The 21,433-nt window shown below is 38.1% G+C and overlaps 1 protein-coding gene and 1 pseudogene across 2 annotated transcripts in view; both read right to left on the reverse strand.

Annotated features, from left to right (window-relative positions):
- The window catches only part of NSF (N-ethylmaleimide sensitive factor, vesicle fusing ATPase), a 158,176-nt gene that overhangs the window by 19,318 nt on the left and 117,425 nt on the right, over window positions 1–21,433 (reverse strand). For both annotated transcript variants that reach the window (XM_035300241.3, XM_054255956.2), the window contains 2 exons: window positions 11,543–11,609; window positions 9,220–9,299 (listed from right to left, as the gene is read on the reverse strand). In XM_035300241.3, the coding sequence (XP_035156132.2) occupies window positions 9,220–9,299; window positions 11,543–11,609 (147 nt within the window). The remainder of the gene's footprint in view (window positions 1–9,219; window positions 9,300–11,542; window positions 11,610–21,433) is intronic.
- LOC144582600 (vesicle-associated membrane protein 5 pseudogene) lies at window positions 19,259–19,833 on the reverse strand (annotated as a pseudogene).

Here is a 21,433-nt window from a genome sequence, read left to right on the forward strand (position 1 = left end):
TCTGTTCTTCCCTCCAGTGAAACTGAATATGCCATATGAAACCTAAGATAAGTACATAGAACATACCCTCAAATTCTCAAGTATCACTTTGTACTTAAATTAAAAACATTTAGGCTGGGTGTGGTGGCTCACACCCATAATCCCAGCACTCTGGGAAGCTGAGGTGGATGGACTGCTTGAGCCCAGGAGTTTGAGACCAGCCTGCGTAACATGGCAAAACCCCGTCTATACAAAAAATACAAAGACTGGCTGAGTGTGGTGGTATGCACCTGTTGTCCCAGCTACTCTTGGGGCTGAGGCAGGAGGATCACGTGAGCCCAGGAAGTAAAGGCTGCAGTGAGTTGAGATTGCACCAATGCACTCCACCCTGGGCAACAGAGCAAGACGATGTCTCCAAAATTAATAATAATAATTTGTTAACTTTGGCATAGGCAAATCCTTAACCTCTCTCCATTGCTGTAGCACTCAAATTCCTTAGCATGGCACAATGGCCCAGACGAAATCTCCCTTATACTCATCTTTCAAGACCAGGATCGGGAACTATACTATTTGTGAATCATTTGCACATCTTCTCAGGTAAAATGGACCACACTTTATGTTCCATTGGAACCACGTAACACATAAAACCTAACTATATGCATCATGTTTTTGCATTTCTCCCACACTGGATTGTGACAGGGACACCAGTTAGCTTCTGCATGGATCAGAAAACAACACACACACACACACACACACACACACACACACACACACACACACCCTAGGTGGATGAATTAGAAAAAAGCAATCTGGGTGAGTGCAGCCATCCTTGCCTCTGTCTCCCAAGCCCTAGCACATTGTATGAGCTAAAAGGCACCGCCTTCCTCTTCTTCAGGGCTAGGGTTGCCAGAGAAAGCCCTGAGTATAAGTCTGACCAAAACATGGGATATACTGATGCTAAAAATTATGTGATGTTTTTCTGAAACTTAAATTTAACTGAGTATCCTATATTCCTATCTGCTCAATCTGGTAACTTTACTCAGGGGAGATTCAGTCCCAAATCAGGGTGGACTCCTTTGTGGGCAGCATGTGGGCCAGATGTTAACCTTCATTTGCTACTTAACCTGTGCTCACCTTGTTCACAAACTTCACAGATGAACAGTGGTCCTGGACTATAAGCCCTCTGAGGGCAAGTATAATGTCTTAATCATCTTTTTATCTCTATACTAATAAGTATTTCTTAAATATACATCCTAATAAGAGCAGATGTTCCTTAAAGAAATGTTTTAAACCTGCATGTCAAAAGTAATCTTGGTGGGTGAAAAAGAAACTTCCCATCTCCTTTCCATGAAGCTTAAGACAACTGTCACCATCTATCTTGGTCAATTTTAGTCACACTGGCATTCAACCATCATGAGTTTGACAGGGAGCACAGCACTGAGCAAAGTGCCAGGTGGGTTTCCCAGGACAACTGTGAGAATTATGAGGCACTGTCACCCTTTTACCCTAAAAACCACAGCATATTTCAGATATTAAATCTTAAGTCATAAAAAAGGTTAAAAATATATTATACATAGACAAGCTTAGATACAAAGGTAGTTTCATTTAACTCTGGTGGCTAACAGCAAATTACTACTAAAGCAATGAAATTAAGGAATTTTGACAGTTATGCTGCTAAATTAAAAATAACTGTATACATTCTCCTGCTTATCAAAGTAATAAATGCTTATTGTAGAAAATTTGCAAAGTACAGGAAAAACTAAGGCAAAGTAAAAAAGAAATCACCTATGATCTTACCATCCAAGATCAACAGGGTGAGGAGTAGAGGGGGGCCAGGGCTTCTGGCCACTGTGAGATCCCCAAGACACAGGAAATCTCCAAAGATCTGTATTCTTGTTTCTGGGACAGAAATGTAGGAAAGAAACTATGAAGTGCCAGTTTGTTGTAACATGAGTTAGGAGAAATGTTAGGGGAACTTCAGCCACTAGCAACAGGTGGCTATAGGGAAAGAAAGCAGGTGAGCCAGTCCCTGGAGGCTGGGGACAACTGTGAGCTGGTGGTGGCCTAGTGATCTTGGCAATTCCTGTCTCCACTTCCTATTTCTTTTTACAACAGTAATTCCCAATCCCCAGACCAGAGTATCTGTCTTAGGATGTAGGAAGCTTCTAAATTTCAGTGAATGAGAGATGGGGAAGCAGGTTTCTTTTCCCAGTACTGCAAACGAGAGAAGTTGGGGTTGGGCATTCCAAAGTGGGAGCTCTGAACTCACTTTCTATGGAAACTGTCTATATATAGCAGTTATTATACGTTCTTCAGTTTTCCTATCTTACAAGCTGAAAAGGTTCTGTGGACTATCCAAAGGCAACTGTCCTTTTTTTTGAGATAGAGTTTGACTCTGTTACTCAGGATGGAGTGCAGTGGTTCACTGCAACCTCCACCTTCCAGGTTCAAGCAATTCTCCTGTCTCAGTCTCCCAAGTAGCTGGGATTACAGGTGCATACCACCACATCAGGCTAATATTTGTATTTTTAGTAGAGATGAGGTTTCACCACATTGGCCAGGCTGGTTTCGAACTCCTGACCCCAAATGATCCACGTGTCTCGGCTTATAGGCATGAGCCACTGCGCCTGGATGGCACCTCTTTTCCTAAATACCTTATATTCATATAGTCCACAAGTTTACAAAGGGCTTCACTATACATTATCTTAGTTGACCCTCAATGGGATATGTAACAGGAGAAATTATCTCTATCTTACAGAATAAGAAATAAACACCAAGAAATTAAGGGACTAGGTCAAAGCTATAAAGCCAGATGATATCTGAGCTAAGACTTAGTTTTTTTTACCTCAAATCCAATTCAAAGAGTATGTTCTGCAGAAAGTGTGCTCTTAACTAGAGTCATGGCACCCATGGAATGCTACGACACTATAATCTACACCTTTCAAAAGCTAATGTCATGCCACAGTAATTTAAGGCATGGAGCTAGAAGAATACATTCTAGCAATGAAAAATTATTTTGTCTCAATACAATTAGCATTTCCCTGATGATTAAAATTTAGATATTTAATTTTGAGTTATCAGAAAATGGCATATACATCTTGTAATTCATTCTGCTATTCATTAATGTCTACTATAGATGTGCTCTACCAAAACCAAAACAAAACTCTATTTTGAAAATTTGATTTTATTCAACAGATACCTGTAGCAATGTTTTATAAAAGACTTTGATTTTTTTGTTGTTGTTTTGTTTTTAGAAACAGTCTTGCTCTGTCACCCAGGCTAGAGTGCACTGGCAGGAATCAGCTTACTGCAGCCTCAAACTCATGGGCTCAAGCAATCCTCCTACCTCAGCCTCCTGAATAGCTGGGTCTACAGATGCTCACCACCACACTTGGCTAATTTCATTTCTTTCTTTCTTTTCGTAAAGACTGGGTCTCACTATGTGGCCTAGGCTGATCTTGAACTCCTGGCCTTAAGCAATCTTCCTGCCTTGGCCTCCCAAAGTGCTAGGATTACAGGTGTAATCCACAGTGTCTGGCCTATTTAGCTGTTTCTGATGCATTTGAAAATAATCTACATATACATACACACACATACGTATTTTATTTAATACCTTATACCTGTATAGTCCACAGGTTTACAAAGGGCTTCACTAGGCATTATTTTAACTGATCACTATACATTCACTATATATTATCTTTCTGTCCAGGAAACAAGAACACAGATCTTTGGAGATTTCCTAGTGTCCTCCGAGATATGTATACATACACATAGACATGTTCAATTTACAAAGGACTTTCCAAGAAAATCTATTCTACTAAGGGAAGTATACCTAAAGAGAGTATTATAAATATAGTAGCCATCTAATGTCACTGACTTAATAAGCAAGCCACTAAACTGTCAATCATCATAGTTTTTTTTTTAATAAAAGAAATGAAGCCCAATGCAAAAGTCACCATATCAGTGATTAAAATTAATGTGTCTGGCGAAATGACTAAGCCTCTTTCCTAAAGTGGTTATATATCTTACTGAGTCATATCATAGTCATTAGCCAGTTAATTTTGAACAAATAGATGGAGAGATACTCATGTTTAGGCCAGCATGTTTCAGAGTCTCTTCCATTATCTGCTTTTTTCACTAAAGCAACCCAAAGCATGAAGAGCTGCTTAATATTATCAAGATACCAAGATGTCCTAATAACATATCTGAAGTAAGACTGTGCTAAGATGTCACGTAAAGACTACATGAACAGCAATGTTGTCTAGAGACTGCTGACGTTAAAACAAAACCCATGCAGAAACAAGTGTGTCTGCCCAAGTCCCCATCCTAAATATGCTGACAGTTTCTTATTGGTTCACACCTCAGGCCCTCCCAGGTTTAAGCTGTCTTACTAGGTAATATTCCTAGGTGTCAGAGCAGTGAGGCAGCAAGGAAGTTACTATTCTCAACAACTTCATAAAATTTAGCCAAAATGCTAATAACCGTTAGGTCTGAGCTCTACCTCAGTAATACTGCTATGAAGCTGGAGTGATAATTCTTCTTTTGTAAAAGTTTAAAGTTTCCAAAGAGGTTTCCAATTATTGAGCTGCAAATGAGTTATATGTGGACTAAGATATCAACTCCCACCAGCTGTCGAGAAGGCTGGGCCCCTGGCCAGTTGTGAGTGGCCTCATCCAATTACTAAAGTGCATCATTAGATGTTTTCATTTTGTATGCACCATGATCTAAAAAGGTAGGCACTGAACTGAGAAAGGATTGCTTGTCCATAAATTACAAGGCTACTCTGTTACATACAGATGAGGTTTTCCAATTTGATGCTCAAAAGTGTCAAGTAAACCCAGCATTAAACAGTTAGGTTAATGGGCTTAACTACTCACACACTTGTTGAGGGAACTAGGAAATCATGTAATTTTACAGCCCAAGGAGTTCCTTTTCAGACACTTTGCCTCCCAAAAAGAAAAAAAAAAGAAGGTGGCAGAAGAGATCTATAAGGAAAATAATCAAGCCACTGGTGCTGCAGGCTGCAGGAAGAATTACCTGGCCTTACCACTCACTACTGCTTCCCTCTTGACATTAAGACCAAGGCTTTCATCTTCCCGATCTTGAAAAGCACATTCCCCTCAACTTCCATAAATCTGCAAAACTTGAAAGCCCCAGTGTCAGCAAGTAAAAGAGACAGCTTTAGGAATCTCACTGGAAGGAGGGGTGTCTTCAAGCCTCACTGCTAAGCTGGACATTTCCTAACACTGGACAAATTGTACGTCCAACTCAGGGAGGGTGAACTGCAGTGGTCTTTTACCCTCCAAGCCAATTGTTAGCTTTTCACAGGAATCAGCAGGGAAGCACATGTGAAACCTCTGTGTGACGGTGAGCACCCCCATGCCTTGTGTGACTCTGCATGTAGATGAAGCAGGCTGGGAGCTTTCTTAGCTGCTGCTGCTGAGTTCTCAGAGAAGCCCTTTTCTCCGGCTTGGCTCCCTGCTGGGACAGCCCTTTTCAATTTTTCTATCCCCTCTCGATCTCTTCTCCTGCAGAACACAGGGAAACTTGATTGAAATAAAGACCTAGGGAACATGTTTTATTTTCTCCTGTTCAATCCATTTTAGAAAAGCTTTTAATTGGTTTTAAAAAGATGCTAAACAAAATGTGATGATGTTTTTCAGTCTTCATGAACTACAGATACCACTTTTTATACTTTCAAAGCGCTAATAAATCAATCATGAAATTAACTCTGCAGCTAAATTTAAAGCAAATACACTGAATACCAGGTTCATTAAAAATCTATGCATTTACTTAGAAAAATTTAAAATTCAAAGAAAATTATCCTAGTTACTGAAATCTGACTTGAATTTTTAGTTCTACACTGAAAATCCAAGACCAAAGCAATCACAAAGGAAAAAAAGGAGGGCTTGGGAACCAGTTTTAATAAGCCAATTTACAAGAAGGGAGGGGTGTTGGGGGAGGGGTAGAAGGAGAAAAGAGAATATCTGGATACGTAACAACATAGTGCCCCTGAAGGGATTCTTTTATTTGAGCATGTGCACACATGCACACCCAATTTTTCTGTGTGAAAGCTGGAAATACAACAAACGCAAAACTGAGGATTCTGTGACTGATATGATTACTGTATTGTATATAAGTATAGTTCCTCCTTTTAAAGAAAAATGCTCACAACTTTTGTTTTCTAACCAGTAATAAATAATATTTTTCTATCACTTTATGTATTTCTATAATATTTAGATGAATACACCTTTAATATTTAATTTAAAACATCTGAAAAACCTATATGCTAATGGTTTGATAAAGTGAAGCTTCCGCTTTACAATGACTAATATTCTTGACACTTGGATCAGCATGAAATTTCCTCTTATTTTCTTGAGAGAATATAAACATTTTAAAAAGCAAGGTGGTATGACAAAGCACATTTTTATCTTATTAAATATATGCTATTTAGAAATACTACAAGTATGAATTTATCCTGCCACTGATTCATGTATACTGCAGGTAATCCAGCAGTCCAGGTCAGAGTCTCTGATTAAGGAGCAGCTGGTATTTTCTTCAAAGAGAATCCCTGCCATTTCCAATCTCTAAGACAACCACATCTCTTACTTCTTACATATTTCTATATGCTTCATCCTCAAATTCATTCCATGTTCTTTTTAAATGATCCAATTCCTGTTTCTCCCAAGCTGGGCCATGTACCTGGGATGCTCACCCCTTACATCTAACTCTATGTCTCCTTTCGTCATTTAAGTAGCTTCTAAACCACTTTTTAAAAATGGAACTGCTTGAGATATAGTTCACAGAGCACACAGTTTACCCATTCAAAGTGTACAATTCAGTGTTTTATTATATTCACAGATATATGCAACACTACCAAAATCAATTTTAGAGCATTTCTTTCACTCCAAAAGAAACCCTGTACCAATTAGCAGTGACCTCCCATTCTTCTCATTCTGCCCTCCCAGCATTAGGCCATCCCAAATACATTTTCTGTCTTTATAGATCTGCCAAACCTGGACATTTCACATAACTGGAATCATTCAATATATGGTCTTTTGTGACTGGCTCCTTTTGCTTAGAATGTTTTCAAAGTTCATTTGTGTTGTAGCATGTATGGTACTACCTTTTTAAATTGCTGAGTAATACTCCATTCTATGGATATACCGGATTTTATTAGATAGACATTTAGTTATGAATAATGCTGCTATGAATACTCACATGCAAGTTTTCATTGCTTGTAGGTGTATACTTAGTGGAAAGGCTGAGTTATATGGCAACTCTATGCTTAACCTCTTGAGGAACATTCTTATCAGCAGTGTATACAAGTTCCAGTTTCTTCACATCTTCGCCAGCACTTGTCATTATCTGACTTTTTGATGACAGCCATTCTAGCGGGTGTGCAGTGAGTGGTACCTCACTATTGGTTCTGACTTGCATTTCTCTGGTGACTAATGATGTTGAGTATACTTACTGGCCATTTGAACTTTACTTACTTTTTAATGTTTTTACTCTTATCATACCCTGTCTAAATATTAACTCCAGCAATATAAAAACACTTAAGCCCACTAAAATGAAAAGACCCTAAAAAATATTTTTTGGTTGATAAGCTATTTGTGAAGCATGTATGTATAAAACTCTATGCCAGAGGCTGTGAGATTTAAAAGCATAAGATAAGGTTCCTACCCTCAGAAATCTTACAAGAACTTTTACAACACAGAAACAACTATTCTTAAATCTTAGTGTGGCAGGTCATTCATTAATAGTTTCTGTTTATTTCTAATAGTATCTACTTTGGATCACAAATACTTCTCAGCCAGGGGGTGTGTCTGTGTTTATATTATTGTGCATAGTATTTAACAATGTAAAGAACAAGAAGTGTAAGACAGCACTGAAGTTATTCTTCCTTCTTTCAAGCGACTTTCAGCATAAATTCCTTTTAGCGAAAAAATGAAATATTTTAAGAAATTTAAATGCCTAGAAAAAGTCCATTGTAATAAATTTTAAAATTAGTACGCTGTTATAATTATGTTATTTTTGTGTGTGTGTGTGCATGATATATGTAGATATTGGGGGTAATTATTTCTGTTTCAGCAACTTCAGATATATATATGTTTACTTATTTATAAAAACATTGCAGGAATCAGAGAAGGGGAAAATACACTCACTTCTCTAAGTTCACCCTTAGTATAAGCTAAGACTCCAGTTACTAGGAATGATGGTTTATGAAAAGTTGATTTAAAAATCCTTTCACACTATACATATGCTGCAAATTTTCAAGACTGTTGTATGTTATATTTCTTTTCACTACTTTAGAAGTTAAAAAAAACTCTAGAAAAACCAAGACAAGTCCTTTACTTTTAAGTGCAAAACAAATGCACATATATAACTGTCAAATTAAAAACTTAGATTCACCAGTTTAAGATTAAATATTTTCCTTACAAATTACTTTATATCTCTAACTCTAAATGAGATTCTCATACAGACATTAAAATGCTTTTCAAGTCAGTGCTTAACCCCTTTGTGTCTGCCTTTGATTGGCATTTGTCAAGGTTACAGCATGCAGAATCAATCAGGGGAACTCATGTCTTATGGCACAGCCAAACATGCTCTGGTAGCCTCTACATAATTAATATATTTAACCAACCCTCACAGGTTGGTTTTAAATTTGTTAACCTACCAAAATCACAAGTCTCTAATAAAAATGCAACCACAGGAACCAAGATCCTGGCTATAAATTCACTCCTCAAAAGTGCCACAAGACCCAAGAAAAATAACTCAAGATCATCTGTTAAAAATAGTTTTTTTTTTTTTTTTTAACTGCCCAAAGGAAATAAATATCCCCATATACAAATTTTTAGAAAAGCCCATGAAATTATAAATGAAACAAATGGGAACATATTCAATGCCTTCTACATTAATATCATAATCTCCCCTGGGAGTGGAAGCGGGGTAGGGATGTGTAACATGGTAGAAAACTTACAACCCCAAATACAATGCTAATTGTAGTATCCACACAGAAACTGTGGAATTTTGATTTCTTCAGAAAAGAAGTAGAAAAATTCTGTTCAGAAAATAATTTAACTTAAGCAGAAGTCCAGATCAGATGACCTTTCAAAATCCTTTGAACAACAAAATTTTATGTTTATGATAACCTGCTTATTTAGAGACTGCATCATTACATGCAATTTACTGAAAAATCCTTTGTTAAAATATTTCTTATTAGAAGCATTATTTTACCTGAGGAGGTGCCTTTTTCAGTAACACAAGAAGAGCCTGTAATACAAGATTTGAAAATCGAGGGCCAATAGGGACATAATCTGGAAAAGAAACATTATTATACTTAGGGATTTAATATACATGTAAGTATTCCAAACATTCAATTTTTTTTGCATCAAACATACAGTCCCTTCATAAGCAGAATATGTATAGAAAAAGAAAAAAATTGTTTTAAAGAGTAAACATGGCTTAAATAACAGTCATACAACTATTTATAATAAGAAAAAAATGTCCCTAATAACCTAAATGCTTAAATATAAGAACTCTTATCTGTAATTCTTTTTTTGAGACAGGGTCTTGCTATGTTGCCCAGGCTTGTCTTGAACTCCTGGGCTCAAGCAACCCTCTTGCCTCAGCCTCCTAAGTTAGCTGGGATTATAGGTTACCATAAATCCCACTGTACTCGGCCCTATAAATTTTTTGAAAAAGCTTCTAAATACTCATTTTGAGTTCATGTAGACATTTTTTCTGGGATTATTTTAGAGGGGAAAAAAATCCTAGGTGTATTTACCAAGCATGTCTAAGAAGTTACTGCAAACCATGGCAATTCAGTACACTGACATTAAAACATGATGTCAGAAAATGGGTGAAGGGGAAAATAAAGAATTTCAATAAAACTGAAACAGTAGCAGAACCACTAAGATTGGCTCTCAGATGGTAAAGAGCAGATAATTTTTTAAGAGAACATCCAACCTGTTAAACATTTACCAATAATTCAAGATTCAGTGTAAATGCCACCTGCTTAGCTTTCTCTGCATATCTCGTATGCACCCCTGCCCTGTGCTTAGAGCTACTTGCAGGCCACCTGACGTCAAAAGTAATCCCTCCATTTTCAGAATATCCACCAGATGAGAACAGTGGGAGGGAAAATAAAAACAACAAAATAAAAACCAGAATATCCAAAACACATGGCACATTCTGCTTTGCACTAATATTTGCCAACATATGTTATAAAGACAGGCAGCATCTTTTTCTGAGACTCGAATACTTCTACCAAAGGAGGAAGGGCTCAGCAAGTGCTTGTTGAATAAATGAGCAAGCACGTACAGATCATAGCTATTCATACCAGTGAAAATGTACTCAGAGGGCACACATTCCTGACATGGTAGTGTTGCTATGACCACACATCTCAATTGTGTTAAAATAAAGGAATTTACACAGAGCTATGAGTTTGTGCCTAAAAGCTTTTAAAGAAATCATCCCATAAGCTGGGCTGAGAAGTATCAAACATAGCAGACCCAAAACGCAGATCACTATCAATTTATGGAGACCCCGCAGATATACCTGCTTTGCTTTATAACAAACACTGCCAAAACTTATATATAACAGAGGACCAAAAGCAAGTCTGAAAAACATAATAAAAATGGAGTAAGAACAGTTAACTTGAAATCATGACTACATCATTATGGTCAGTTTAAGGAAGAAGGGATTACTCAGACACTGAGTAGTATTTTCAGCTGTTATTAAGTCACCAGGTGGGTTTCTATTTCAATAGAGTTTATTACCCCTTCCTGAGCCATTGTTATAATGAATTTATGTCAGACTGATTTAATTTTACAGTGAAATAAAATTAAGAGTAACAACTTTCTGGCACTTCCTTGCAGTTTATTTCTCAAAAGTTAAGTTCCAGGACTAAGTCTTTTTCTTCTTTGTATCCTGTAGGAGTGCACTTCAACATAGGAGATATTTAGTACATATTTTAAAAATTACTATAGAGCACTTTTAACTTACAAAATTTCTTCATGATTTATTATCCCATTTTTGCCTTTACAACTACTCTGTGGGATAAGCAAGAGAGGGTTATAGTCTGGTTTTGTGAGAGTAGAAACTGAGGTGCAGAGAGCTTACAACTTCTGCCCTTAGTGTTTTAGGGAATTTGCAGATTTCACTGTGATCCTAAACCCTTCTTTCATTAGTTCTGTCAAAGTTCACAAGTGGATTTCTGAGCTATAGGCAGCTCAGAGGTCCTAAATAACAGATATACCCATCAATGAAAATTACTAATTATTTACTAAGGTAAGGGCACACTGGAAGATACAAAATATTATGAGATGTGGGCCCTTATAAGAAAGCAGTTTATAATGGTGTTATGGTCACAGGGCATGTTAAAATGAATACCATCATTGATGTCAGCTGTAAGATAACGTTATGTTTCCTTGCAAGACAAAGAAAGGTATTTCTATTGCTCTCCAGTTTATAAGTACTTGTTAATTTTCTCTTGTAACTTTTGCGATATTAGCTGTAATATGGCAAAGATAATACAACAGCAGAAATTAGGACTCACCAAGCAATCTCTCAATGTCATCCACAACCACACAACTGAGCTGGGATTTGTACGCATCATCAAAGATCTGAAAGAAAACAAAGTCATTATTATCTCACTGCCCTCCATAGTTATGACAATTTCCAAAAAGATTAAGTTTAGTTACTTCTTGAGCATTACTAAACAAAGCACAGGAAAACACCAAAACTTCAGACTATAATAAATTAGAATTGACACAAATGGATCACAGCTGAACAGAGAGCAGGCTAAGGCTGCTTTCAGCACTAACAGCTGCATGTGTCACACCTGGGCATGCTGGGGACTAGCTGATCATTAATAAACATCCCATCATTTCTATCACACTGACTCTGGTATCTATGTTAGGAGCAGGACTTTAGTGTAATGACTCAAGAGCTAGATGGAGCCACAAGAGATGTGTAAAATAAAACTGGATGTCATTTTATTATCTGTAAGAATTGTGGATCTGTCAAGCAGAAATAACACTGAAAGATCAGAATTCTGTCAACTCAAATCAGACTGTAAGGGTAAAAGAGCTTACAAAAGAATTAAAGGTTGAGTATGAAGGACCAGATAGACGATGTATGTATAAAACCAGACAAAAGATACGTATATACTGTCTTAAAATGGCCAAGGAAATGAGAATGAAAATAAGCAGTGAAGGAAACTGTTTTAGCCCGGCAGGGATGCAGTAATTTCAAATCAGATAGAATTAGCTTATCTGCAAGTTGCAAAGAAGTGCTCAAGGCCTTGAGACCAGCCTTGTTGGAAATGAAGGTCCTATTCCAGAGACTATAGGTGGAGCTTAGGGAATCTCATTGGTGTCATGAGTAAGAATTAGTTTCTGCATTCCAGCCCAGTCTCTGGTTAGTAACCAAACTCAGTGCACCAAGATAGTAAACCTCTTCCCTGCCCACACCAACATCTTGTTTGGAATGGCATAATATTCCTTCCTGGGTATCGTTTAACCATTGAAGATTTATAATTAGGTACCGATATAAAATCAAACTCATGATATTAACTATTTTTCATGTTAGGTTTAAAAACAACCTGTGTATACTTAGTTTTTAAAGTAGTCCTAACAATTAAGAAAAGTTACCATGATAGAGTCTCACTGTGAGATGTGACCATCTTAATTCAGTTCCTTCCTTAAATCTTTCTTGGCATAAATGCTGACAATTTCTCCAGATATTTAATCAGGTCAACCCCTCTGGTGAAAATGCTTTCCTATGCACCATCCCTTTACCCCCAATCACCCTCCCACACTCTGTCTAAATCCATCTATCCTTTTGTCCTTAGCACTCCACTGGACTGTGAGGTGGATAAAAGCCTCACCCTGTTTGTGTTATGTCTAATGGCCAGCACAGAACAGAATTCAGTAATGATGTCTGCTCCATAGGTTCAATGGTTGAAACAATGTAAGTTTGAATTCCATCTTGCCATAAATCACTGTCCTCTCCTTTGGCAAAGGGTCTTGTATATTATGTGTGTATATTATTGACTCATTGTACTCTTTTTGCATTATACTAGATTGGCAAGCACTGTCTTAATACGTCTGTATCCTCATATCATTTAATATGATGTCTTATTGGAGAGTAATTAAGAAATATTTACTAAAAGAATAAATTTACAAATTTTAAATTCAAATAGATATATTAAGTAAGAAGTTGGAGATGTCTCATTGAAGCCAGGGTATGGAAATCACTTGCAGGCAGTGACTACTGAAACCATGACAGGAGATGAGCTCTTCAAGGAGAAATGGAAGAAGTAGAAAAAAGGCCTGAAGACTGAATATTAGAGTGCTGCCTTATTCAGTCACTTACTCAACAAATATTTTTGAATTCTTATTATGTATTCATAAGCATATGAATCAATAATGAAGCACTGCAGAGGACAATAAATAAGACAAAAATGATCCTATCTCCATAAAAGTTAGGGTTGGGGAAGCAAGTAACATGTAATTATAACAAAGCATGACATTATTAGGCTAAGGGAAATACAAGATGATATAGGGGCACAGAGGAAGGGAGCTACGGAGTCACTGGGATCCCACACACATCCTGGATCTCTTTCTGGGCACAGGGTAAGGCGGTATTTCCCCAGTGCCTTGGAAGTTAGGCATAACTATGGGGCTTACTTTGGTTAATGAAACATGAGGGAAATACACCCCTTTCTGAAAGAAGCCTTAGGAGTCTCTACATGAGTCACCATATTCCTTTTCCTGCCGTGGCTATCATGGAATCACATGTAAGACAGGGCCTCTGTTATCTGTTAGCTTGAGTCTCTGAGAAAATGTAATGAACAGAACTCACTGTCTGAGACATGATGGAGATAGAGCAGTGTGAATAAAATAAACTTTGTTGTGCTAAGCCACTGAGATTTTTAGGTTGTTCATTAATGCAGCGTAACTCAGCCTATCTTGACTCTCACGTGGACTTAGGGAGTCAGGAAAGCACTTCCTAAATTTAGGAAGTGACACTGAACCTGAGTCTTGAAGGATGAACAACAGTTAACGAGTGGAAAGGGTGGAAGGAAGTGTTCTAAGGAGAATATGATTAATATTAGGAGGCACAGTGATTCAAATCTTCAGGAACACTGCAGGAACAGTCAATAAGAATTAAAATAAAGCGGTGTTGGTGTCAATGTCAGTGGAGTGGTGAGTGAGATGAATTAGAAGAGGTGATGAAGAAACTTGGACGTAGAGAGTCTTAGAAATATCATGAGTTAAAATTTTAGTGTAAAGGCAATAAAAAGCCACTAAAGGGTTATAAACAACAGACTGACATGTCAGGCTTATGTTTTAGAAACACTTTCCTAATATATAGAAAAGCATTAGAGGGGAATAATAGTTATTTGAGACTGTGGAATTCCAGGTGAGAAATTATAATGGCCTGGGAATGGGTATGCTGAGAAGTGGATAGAATCGAAGATATTTAGGAGGAGAAACTGAAAGTACTTGGTGAATGAATGGGTGTGGTGATGAAAGAGAAAACTGGAGTCAAGGCTCCTTCCTGACTGGGCAACTGAAACAAAAAACAGAGAAGAAGCTCGTTTGAAAATGGATCGTGAGTACATTTAAAGAGCAGAAAGAGAAGGGCCTTTTATCTCCTCCTCCCCACACACAGAAAAAGAGAAAAAGAGAATAGCATGTTTATTTCCGTCTCTTGCTACATAGTGACGGCTCCTTTTGGCTTTGAGTTGGTATATTCAAGATAACTGAAAAGCTCAGAAGCGGTTCTACAGTGGTTCTTGGCTGCTTTAAGACGAAGCCAACAGAACAGCCAATGTGGTACCTTATAAACTCAGCTAACTTCAAGGAATCATTGCAAATAATGCTTTGTTTTCTAAAACATTTTTCAGATTCTACTAAAAGCTCTGATGCAAGCATATAACTGACCATCACACTATGAGATCATGGACTAGAGCCACAGAGACCTGGGACACCAGAGCCTGGCTGGTTGTAATAGTTCTGTTTTTCCTTCTCAAAACAATGTACAGCTTATATGGCTGCAAGGACCTTACTCAGTACATTGCTTAAGTCTAAACTGATGATGACTTGCTATGTAGTATGTAGTCTCACTAACTTATCTCAGATACCGTAATTCACAAAGCATTGCAAGTCACTTCACAGTTGACTGCATGGCCTACACATAATATTTGAAAGGAAAAATACCCACAGCAGTCACTTAATATCAAAGAGTGACATTTGTTTTTGTTTTTTTTTTGTAGTCCATCTCTGTACTAATTACTATCAGAGGGAGAGGCACGCTCACAGCAAGCTCTATTAACACACTGACCATGATGAAGGCTGTGCAATTCCAGTTGTAACTTGACTAGTTTCAGGTAATCAGTCAACTGAAACTCCTCGGGGTAGCTACTCTGCTCTAATTTAAATACACACACACACACGCCTTTCTCTTCTCACACATACATTTTCTTATCTAGTCACTAGTGTAACCTGTGCTCATAACTATTCCCCAGGATCTATGATTTCTGCCTAGTCTTCTCAGCTCCTTAGTCCCTTTCTCTCTTGGCTTTCTGGCCCAGGCTCCAGGAAAATTCTCACTAAGGAGCTACTCGGAGTTGGCTGGCAAGAAGTACATGAGGTTAGCTGCTACAGTAAAATCCAAGTGAGATGTTTACATACTGAGCTGGGAAGCTTCCCCACAACTTTAGGTAGATAAACCCCAAAAGGAGGAGAGGTACTAGAGAAAGAGATGCATGAAAAGTAAAATCGTAAACTGCCCTAGTCGGACTAGTACAACCGAAGTGCCAAACTCACCATGAGTTAGAGCACACAGCAGGTAACACAGTGCCTGCTTTAGATCCAAAGATGCCCCAACACAGAAGATGCCAGGAGGGTTGAGGCTGGAGGTAAGAAGGCAAAAACTGTATCTTACAGATTCCCCCAAAAAATCAGTCTTAAGAATGTATAGTCAGCCTAATTTCATTAGTAAGTTTCCTGTAGAACAGGTAAAATTATCAACATATATATAGGGTCTTAAGAGTTAGGTGGGAAGTCTGAAAGAGAAGGTTAAAGAAAAAAAAACCAGGAAGAACTGAAGAAGGAAACAATGTGGGAAAGAGTGGCATCAGTCAGTCTCAGTCTCATGAAATAATGGGAGGTCTACGCTAAAGGAAGAAGAGCAGCTCTGGAAAACACAGAAGCCCATTATGTCCACCTGTGTACATAATGAGATGGTCATATTAAGCTGCAACTGCTTTTGCATGCAAAGGTGGAGGTATGACACAGGCTGGAGGCGCATGAGAGACAACCCAGAGTGTGGGGAGCCTGGGCTCAAGGCGAGTGTGTGCCACATGCACTGTGAGCACTGAGGGACAGGAGACGCGGGGCTCTGCCACACAGGGATTAGGGGCAGGTCTGAATATGGTGTTCAAGGACACAGCAAGCTCTTAAGACCTATAGCCCACTTCTGGGATCTTCAGACAAGTAGGGAGCTACCTGTGTGTGAAGGAGGGGAAGCAATTATGTGCCCTGGAGTCTACCCAAGTGCAAATGGGAGTATGCCAGCATTAGGACTATTAATCCCAGCCTTTCAGGATCACAAGCCACAGCAAGTGGATTCAGCCCTCTATCCTCTGTGACCTTCTTAGTGCTCTTAGGTAAGCAAAGCCAAATGCCCTGGTTCTTCTGGGGGCTGAAAGAGTTCATCTCAGTTCTGAAGTGCTTGGTGTGAAGTACCTAGTTAGTAGAAATCTGATGACTGTAGGAATCTGATGGCTTAGAAAATCCCTAATGCAGTAAATTTGTCAGCGATTAGTTAAAAGCATACTCTAATCATATTAGAGTAGCATATAAAAACGTAAACGAGCAAATTCAAATGGGTGCTATCAGTAATAATCTCTAGTTTCTAAAAATAACCTGGGAGTAGACCTAGTAAACATTAGTTGTCTTCCAATGAAATTGCCTCAGGAAGTGGACCTAAACTTTTGGCAAAGCTCTAAAGTTTCCGGGAATGACCTTAAAATCCTTTATTTGTTCTCTCTGCTTTTCAGGAAAAAATCTTACACTTTCGCATATCATGGGCCACAGAGAAGGATGTTCTTAATAATATAAAAAGTCACAAGGTCTGAAAGTTCTACACCAGCCTCCTTTGTATGCCAAACAGATACAAGTGCCAAAAGACACAGTGTATTGAACAAAACAACAGCAAATGCCCACCCCCCAGCCATACAGGGACCTGTAGTCACTTCCGCAGTGCCCACTTCTTTCAGCTAATACATGCACAAACTTCAACAAATCAGCTACATGATATATTAGGATGTTAACCAAAAACATCCAAATTCTGTTGCTTAGTAACTGCTGTCAAAAGATCCAATTTCCAGCTCTGCTCTTTGTATAGACTAAACCATGAAAAGAGGAGGATTAGGCACCATGATTCTGTTCTGTGCAGACTACAATTTGCAGTGGGATTTACAGGAGGATATTCAAAGAAGATTATTTCTTTCTTGCAAAGCTAGTGGAAAGGAAAATTTCTTCCATTAATTTTCAATCCTTTGAAAATAAAACTATATCATGTTATTAATGGGCATAGTTTTATAAATCACTGGTAATTTTACTTAATTTTGTTCAAACAATTTAGTTCTATCTGATTGTTCTATTTCATCTCTACTGATTGTGTACCCAGCATCAAGATTAGGTAATTAGTTAAAATCAAATTCTACTGCTTTTTTCTTTTGTTCACTTAATGCCACTAATAGAACTAGTAAAATAGATTTTTTTAAAAAAGTATTGATGCAAAAATGGATAAAGAAATCAAAATTTTAAAACAGAATGAAGTTTGGGAAGCGAACATAAAATAGGAAAGAAGGAGGTCTGTGAAAGCTTCAAATATCTTAATGGAACATATGGTATACCCCCTAGAATGTGAGGACAATACCTCATACATACTTCAGCAGTACTACAGAGTTTAACCATGGAAAAAGGATTCAGTAATAAGCAAATTAAGAGAAGTATAAGGTGAATTTTAAATTACTTGAGAATAAACTACTTTCATGTATTTTAGCACCATCCACTTGTGAAAAAGAGGCAATAGTATAATTATAATAAAATTTTATGTACTCATTAAAGCAAGCCTATCAGCCCTCTCTACTAACAAACTCTTACCTGTTGGTTTAAGTAATAAAATGGCATGTAAAGATGCTCTGTGAATTAACTAATTCAGACCACATATCTTTGACGAAAACTAATGTGTTACATATTTCTGAGTTTCACAGACTATTGTCATTGAAAAACATTTTGAAATATCTTTAAATATGAGCATTTTGTCATCGAAATGTAGCTAAAGAAATAATTAAATGCCAACCTTTTCCCTATCAAACTGGCAAAAATTATTTTAATAATATCAAGTACGGGTGAGAATCCCAAGAAACTCATACTCTTGTAGTATGATGAGGCTCCAAGTACAAATTAGTACAGCTTTCTGCAGGGGTAGGCTTTATAAAACCGTTAGTATTTTTTACATAAGAATTTTGATAGCACTATGTATCAAAAAGCTTTAAAATACTAATGTTTTTACCTTAGCACTCCCACTTCTGAGAATTCATCATAAAGAAATCATAAAAATTATATGTATAAGAAGAAGTAAAAATAACCACTACACTTTACTGAGTTCATATCATATCCCAGGCACTGTGTAACACTTTACAGATATTACCATTTAATTCTCATAATAACCCTATACTGCAGCTATTAACATTATCTTCATGTGATAGATGAGAAAAGTGGCTTATAGGTTAAATGACGTATCCAAGGTCATTCAGTCGGGCAGTGTGGGGAGCTGAGCGAGCCCAAATTTTTGGTCGTGTTATGCTATTCTACAGAAGAAAAATCTAATGAGAAAATGGAGACAGTAATTTCCCTAGTTCTATAGTCCTATAGAATATTGTTTTTACATAAATTTTTAATTATTATGGCTACATGATAGTTATACATATTTATGGAGTATTTTGATACAAATATAAAACGTGTAATGGTCAAAAAAGATAGTTGTGAAACTCATTAAGCATGTATCATTTCTTTTTGTTAGGAATATTCAATTTGCACTCTTTTGGTTATTTTGAACTATACATAATATTTTTTTAAAAATCAAACAGCAGCTTTTACTGAGCTCCACGTGGGGCTGGCCCGGCATGGCCACTACAGCAGGCTGCCCTGGAGGGCAAGTCTGTGTCATGACAGGAAATGCAGAGGTGCACACTCTGGGGCTGCCCTTTGGCACTCCTTGGGGTGGGTCTGGGAGAGCAAACACCAAGGTTCCCTGGAGACCAGAACCGGCCAGTGCAGCCATTTGGCTTCTTCCTCAGGACCAGCTGGGTCAGTCCCCAGAACCTGAGGCAGTGCCTACATCCTGGGTCTGTGGGGCACTACTGCTCTGAGGGAGAAAGACAGCTAGCCGCAAAATCAGGATGATGAGCAGGCCACCACCCACCACTGGCCCCAAGTAGATCTGGCAATGCCGGGCCAGGGTCTCTGTTGTCTTGCTGAAGGCTGAGCTCACATCCAGGAGTTGGTCTGAATGCTGCTCCAGTTCGGCCAGCTTCCCATCATGCTCCAGGACCTTGTCAAACTTTTTAAGCATGACTTTCGTCACCTCATTCGCCTGCTGCTGGCACTGCTCCAACTCTTTCCCTGCCATTGCCACTGCCACTGCCACTGCCACTGCCACCTCGCCCGCTCCCTGAACTACACATAATTTTCAAATATAGTAAACTTACTGTGCTGCCGAACACTAGATCTCATCACTTCTATTTAGCGGTATTTGTAACCATTGACCATCCCCTTCTTATTCCCCCATTCCCACTACCCTTTCCGGCCTCTGATAACCATCATTCTGCTCTCTATCTCCATAAGTTCAATTGTTTAGTTCCCATTTGTGAATAAGGACACATGATATTTGACTTTCTGTGCCTGGCTTCTTTCACTTAATATAATGTCTTCCAGCTCCTTCATCCATGTTGTTGCAAATGACAAGGATTTCATTCTTTTTAAAAATGGCTGTGTTATATTCCACAGTGTATATGTGCCACATTTTCTTTTTTTTTTGAGATGGAGTTTCGCTCTCGTTACCCAGGCTGGAGTGCAATGGTGCGATCTCGGCTCACCGCAACCTCCGCCTCCTGGGTTCAGGCAATTCTCCTGCCTCAGCCTCCTGAGTAGCACGTGCCACCATGCCCAGCTAATTTTTTTTTGTATTTTTAGTAGAGACGGGGTTTCACCCTGTTGACCAGGATGGTCTCAATCTCTTGACCTTGTGATCCACCCGCCTTGGCCTCCCAAAGTGCTGGGATTACAGGCTTGAGCCACCGTGCCTGGCCCTTCTTTTTTTTTTTTTTTTTTTAAAGACAGAGTTTCACTCTGTCACCAGGCTGGAGTACAGTGTTGTGATCTCCGCTCACTGCAACCTCCACCCCATGGGTTCAAGCGATTCTCCTTCCTAAGCCTCCTGACTAGCTGGGACTACAGGCGTGCACCACTATGCCCAGCTAATTTTTGTATTTTTAGTAGGGACAGGGTTTCACCATGTTGGCCAGGATGGTCTCAATCTCCAGACCTCATGATCCGCCAGCCTTGGCCTCCCAAAGTGCTGGGATGTTGAGTCACTGTACCCGGCCTTGTGCCACATTTTCTTTATCCATTCATCCACTGAAGGCCATTCAGGTTGATTCCATTCCACTACTGTGAATACTATTGCAAGGAACTTGGGAGTACAGATAACTCTTTGATATACAATATTATTTATAATTGTGAAAAAAAAAAACCTGGAAACAACCTAATTGTCCAACAAAAAGGGACTGTTCAGATATTATACAGCTATTAAATTAAAATAATATTCAGATTAACTTTAGTTACACTGAAAAAAGTTAGTAGTATTTTAAGTGAAAAAAGCAAGTTTACACCAGTATGTTCAATGTAATCCCCAATATATAAAGGAGGGGTATATGTGTTCATGTGGGCATGTGTGTCTGAGTAGAAAACATAATTGAAGGACAAGTATAAATATGAATTTATTTTTATTTTCTTCTATGTTCTTTCCTATATTTTCTAAATTATATCTGTAATTAGAAAAAGCTACCTATGTTTTGCACTTACAAGAAAAGAAAGGTTTTCTACAGAATTATAAAACTTTTAAATTTGTTGTGCTCTGAAAGAAAATGAAAACATCTTCTTCCCATCCTCACACAAAAATGGAGGGGCAAGAACGGTGGTGGGAGATAGACTAGAACTTATACTAAAGAATGCATTTATATTTCATTTTCAAAAACAACCTGGAAGACTGAGCCCTCAGGCTTTTGTCAACCTATCATTAGGTAACAATGTGAAAACTATTTGCAGGGAAGATTTTATAATATTTCTAATATATATCTAAGACA

The sequence above is a fragment of the Callithrix jacchus genome, chromosome 5, assembly GCF_049354715.1.
Source record: "Callithrix jacchus isolate 240 chromosome 5, calJac240_pri, whole genome shotgun sequence".
NCBI classification, from domain to species: Eukaryota; Metazoa; Chordata; class Mammalia; order Primates; family Cebidae; genus Callithrix; species Callithrix jacchus.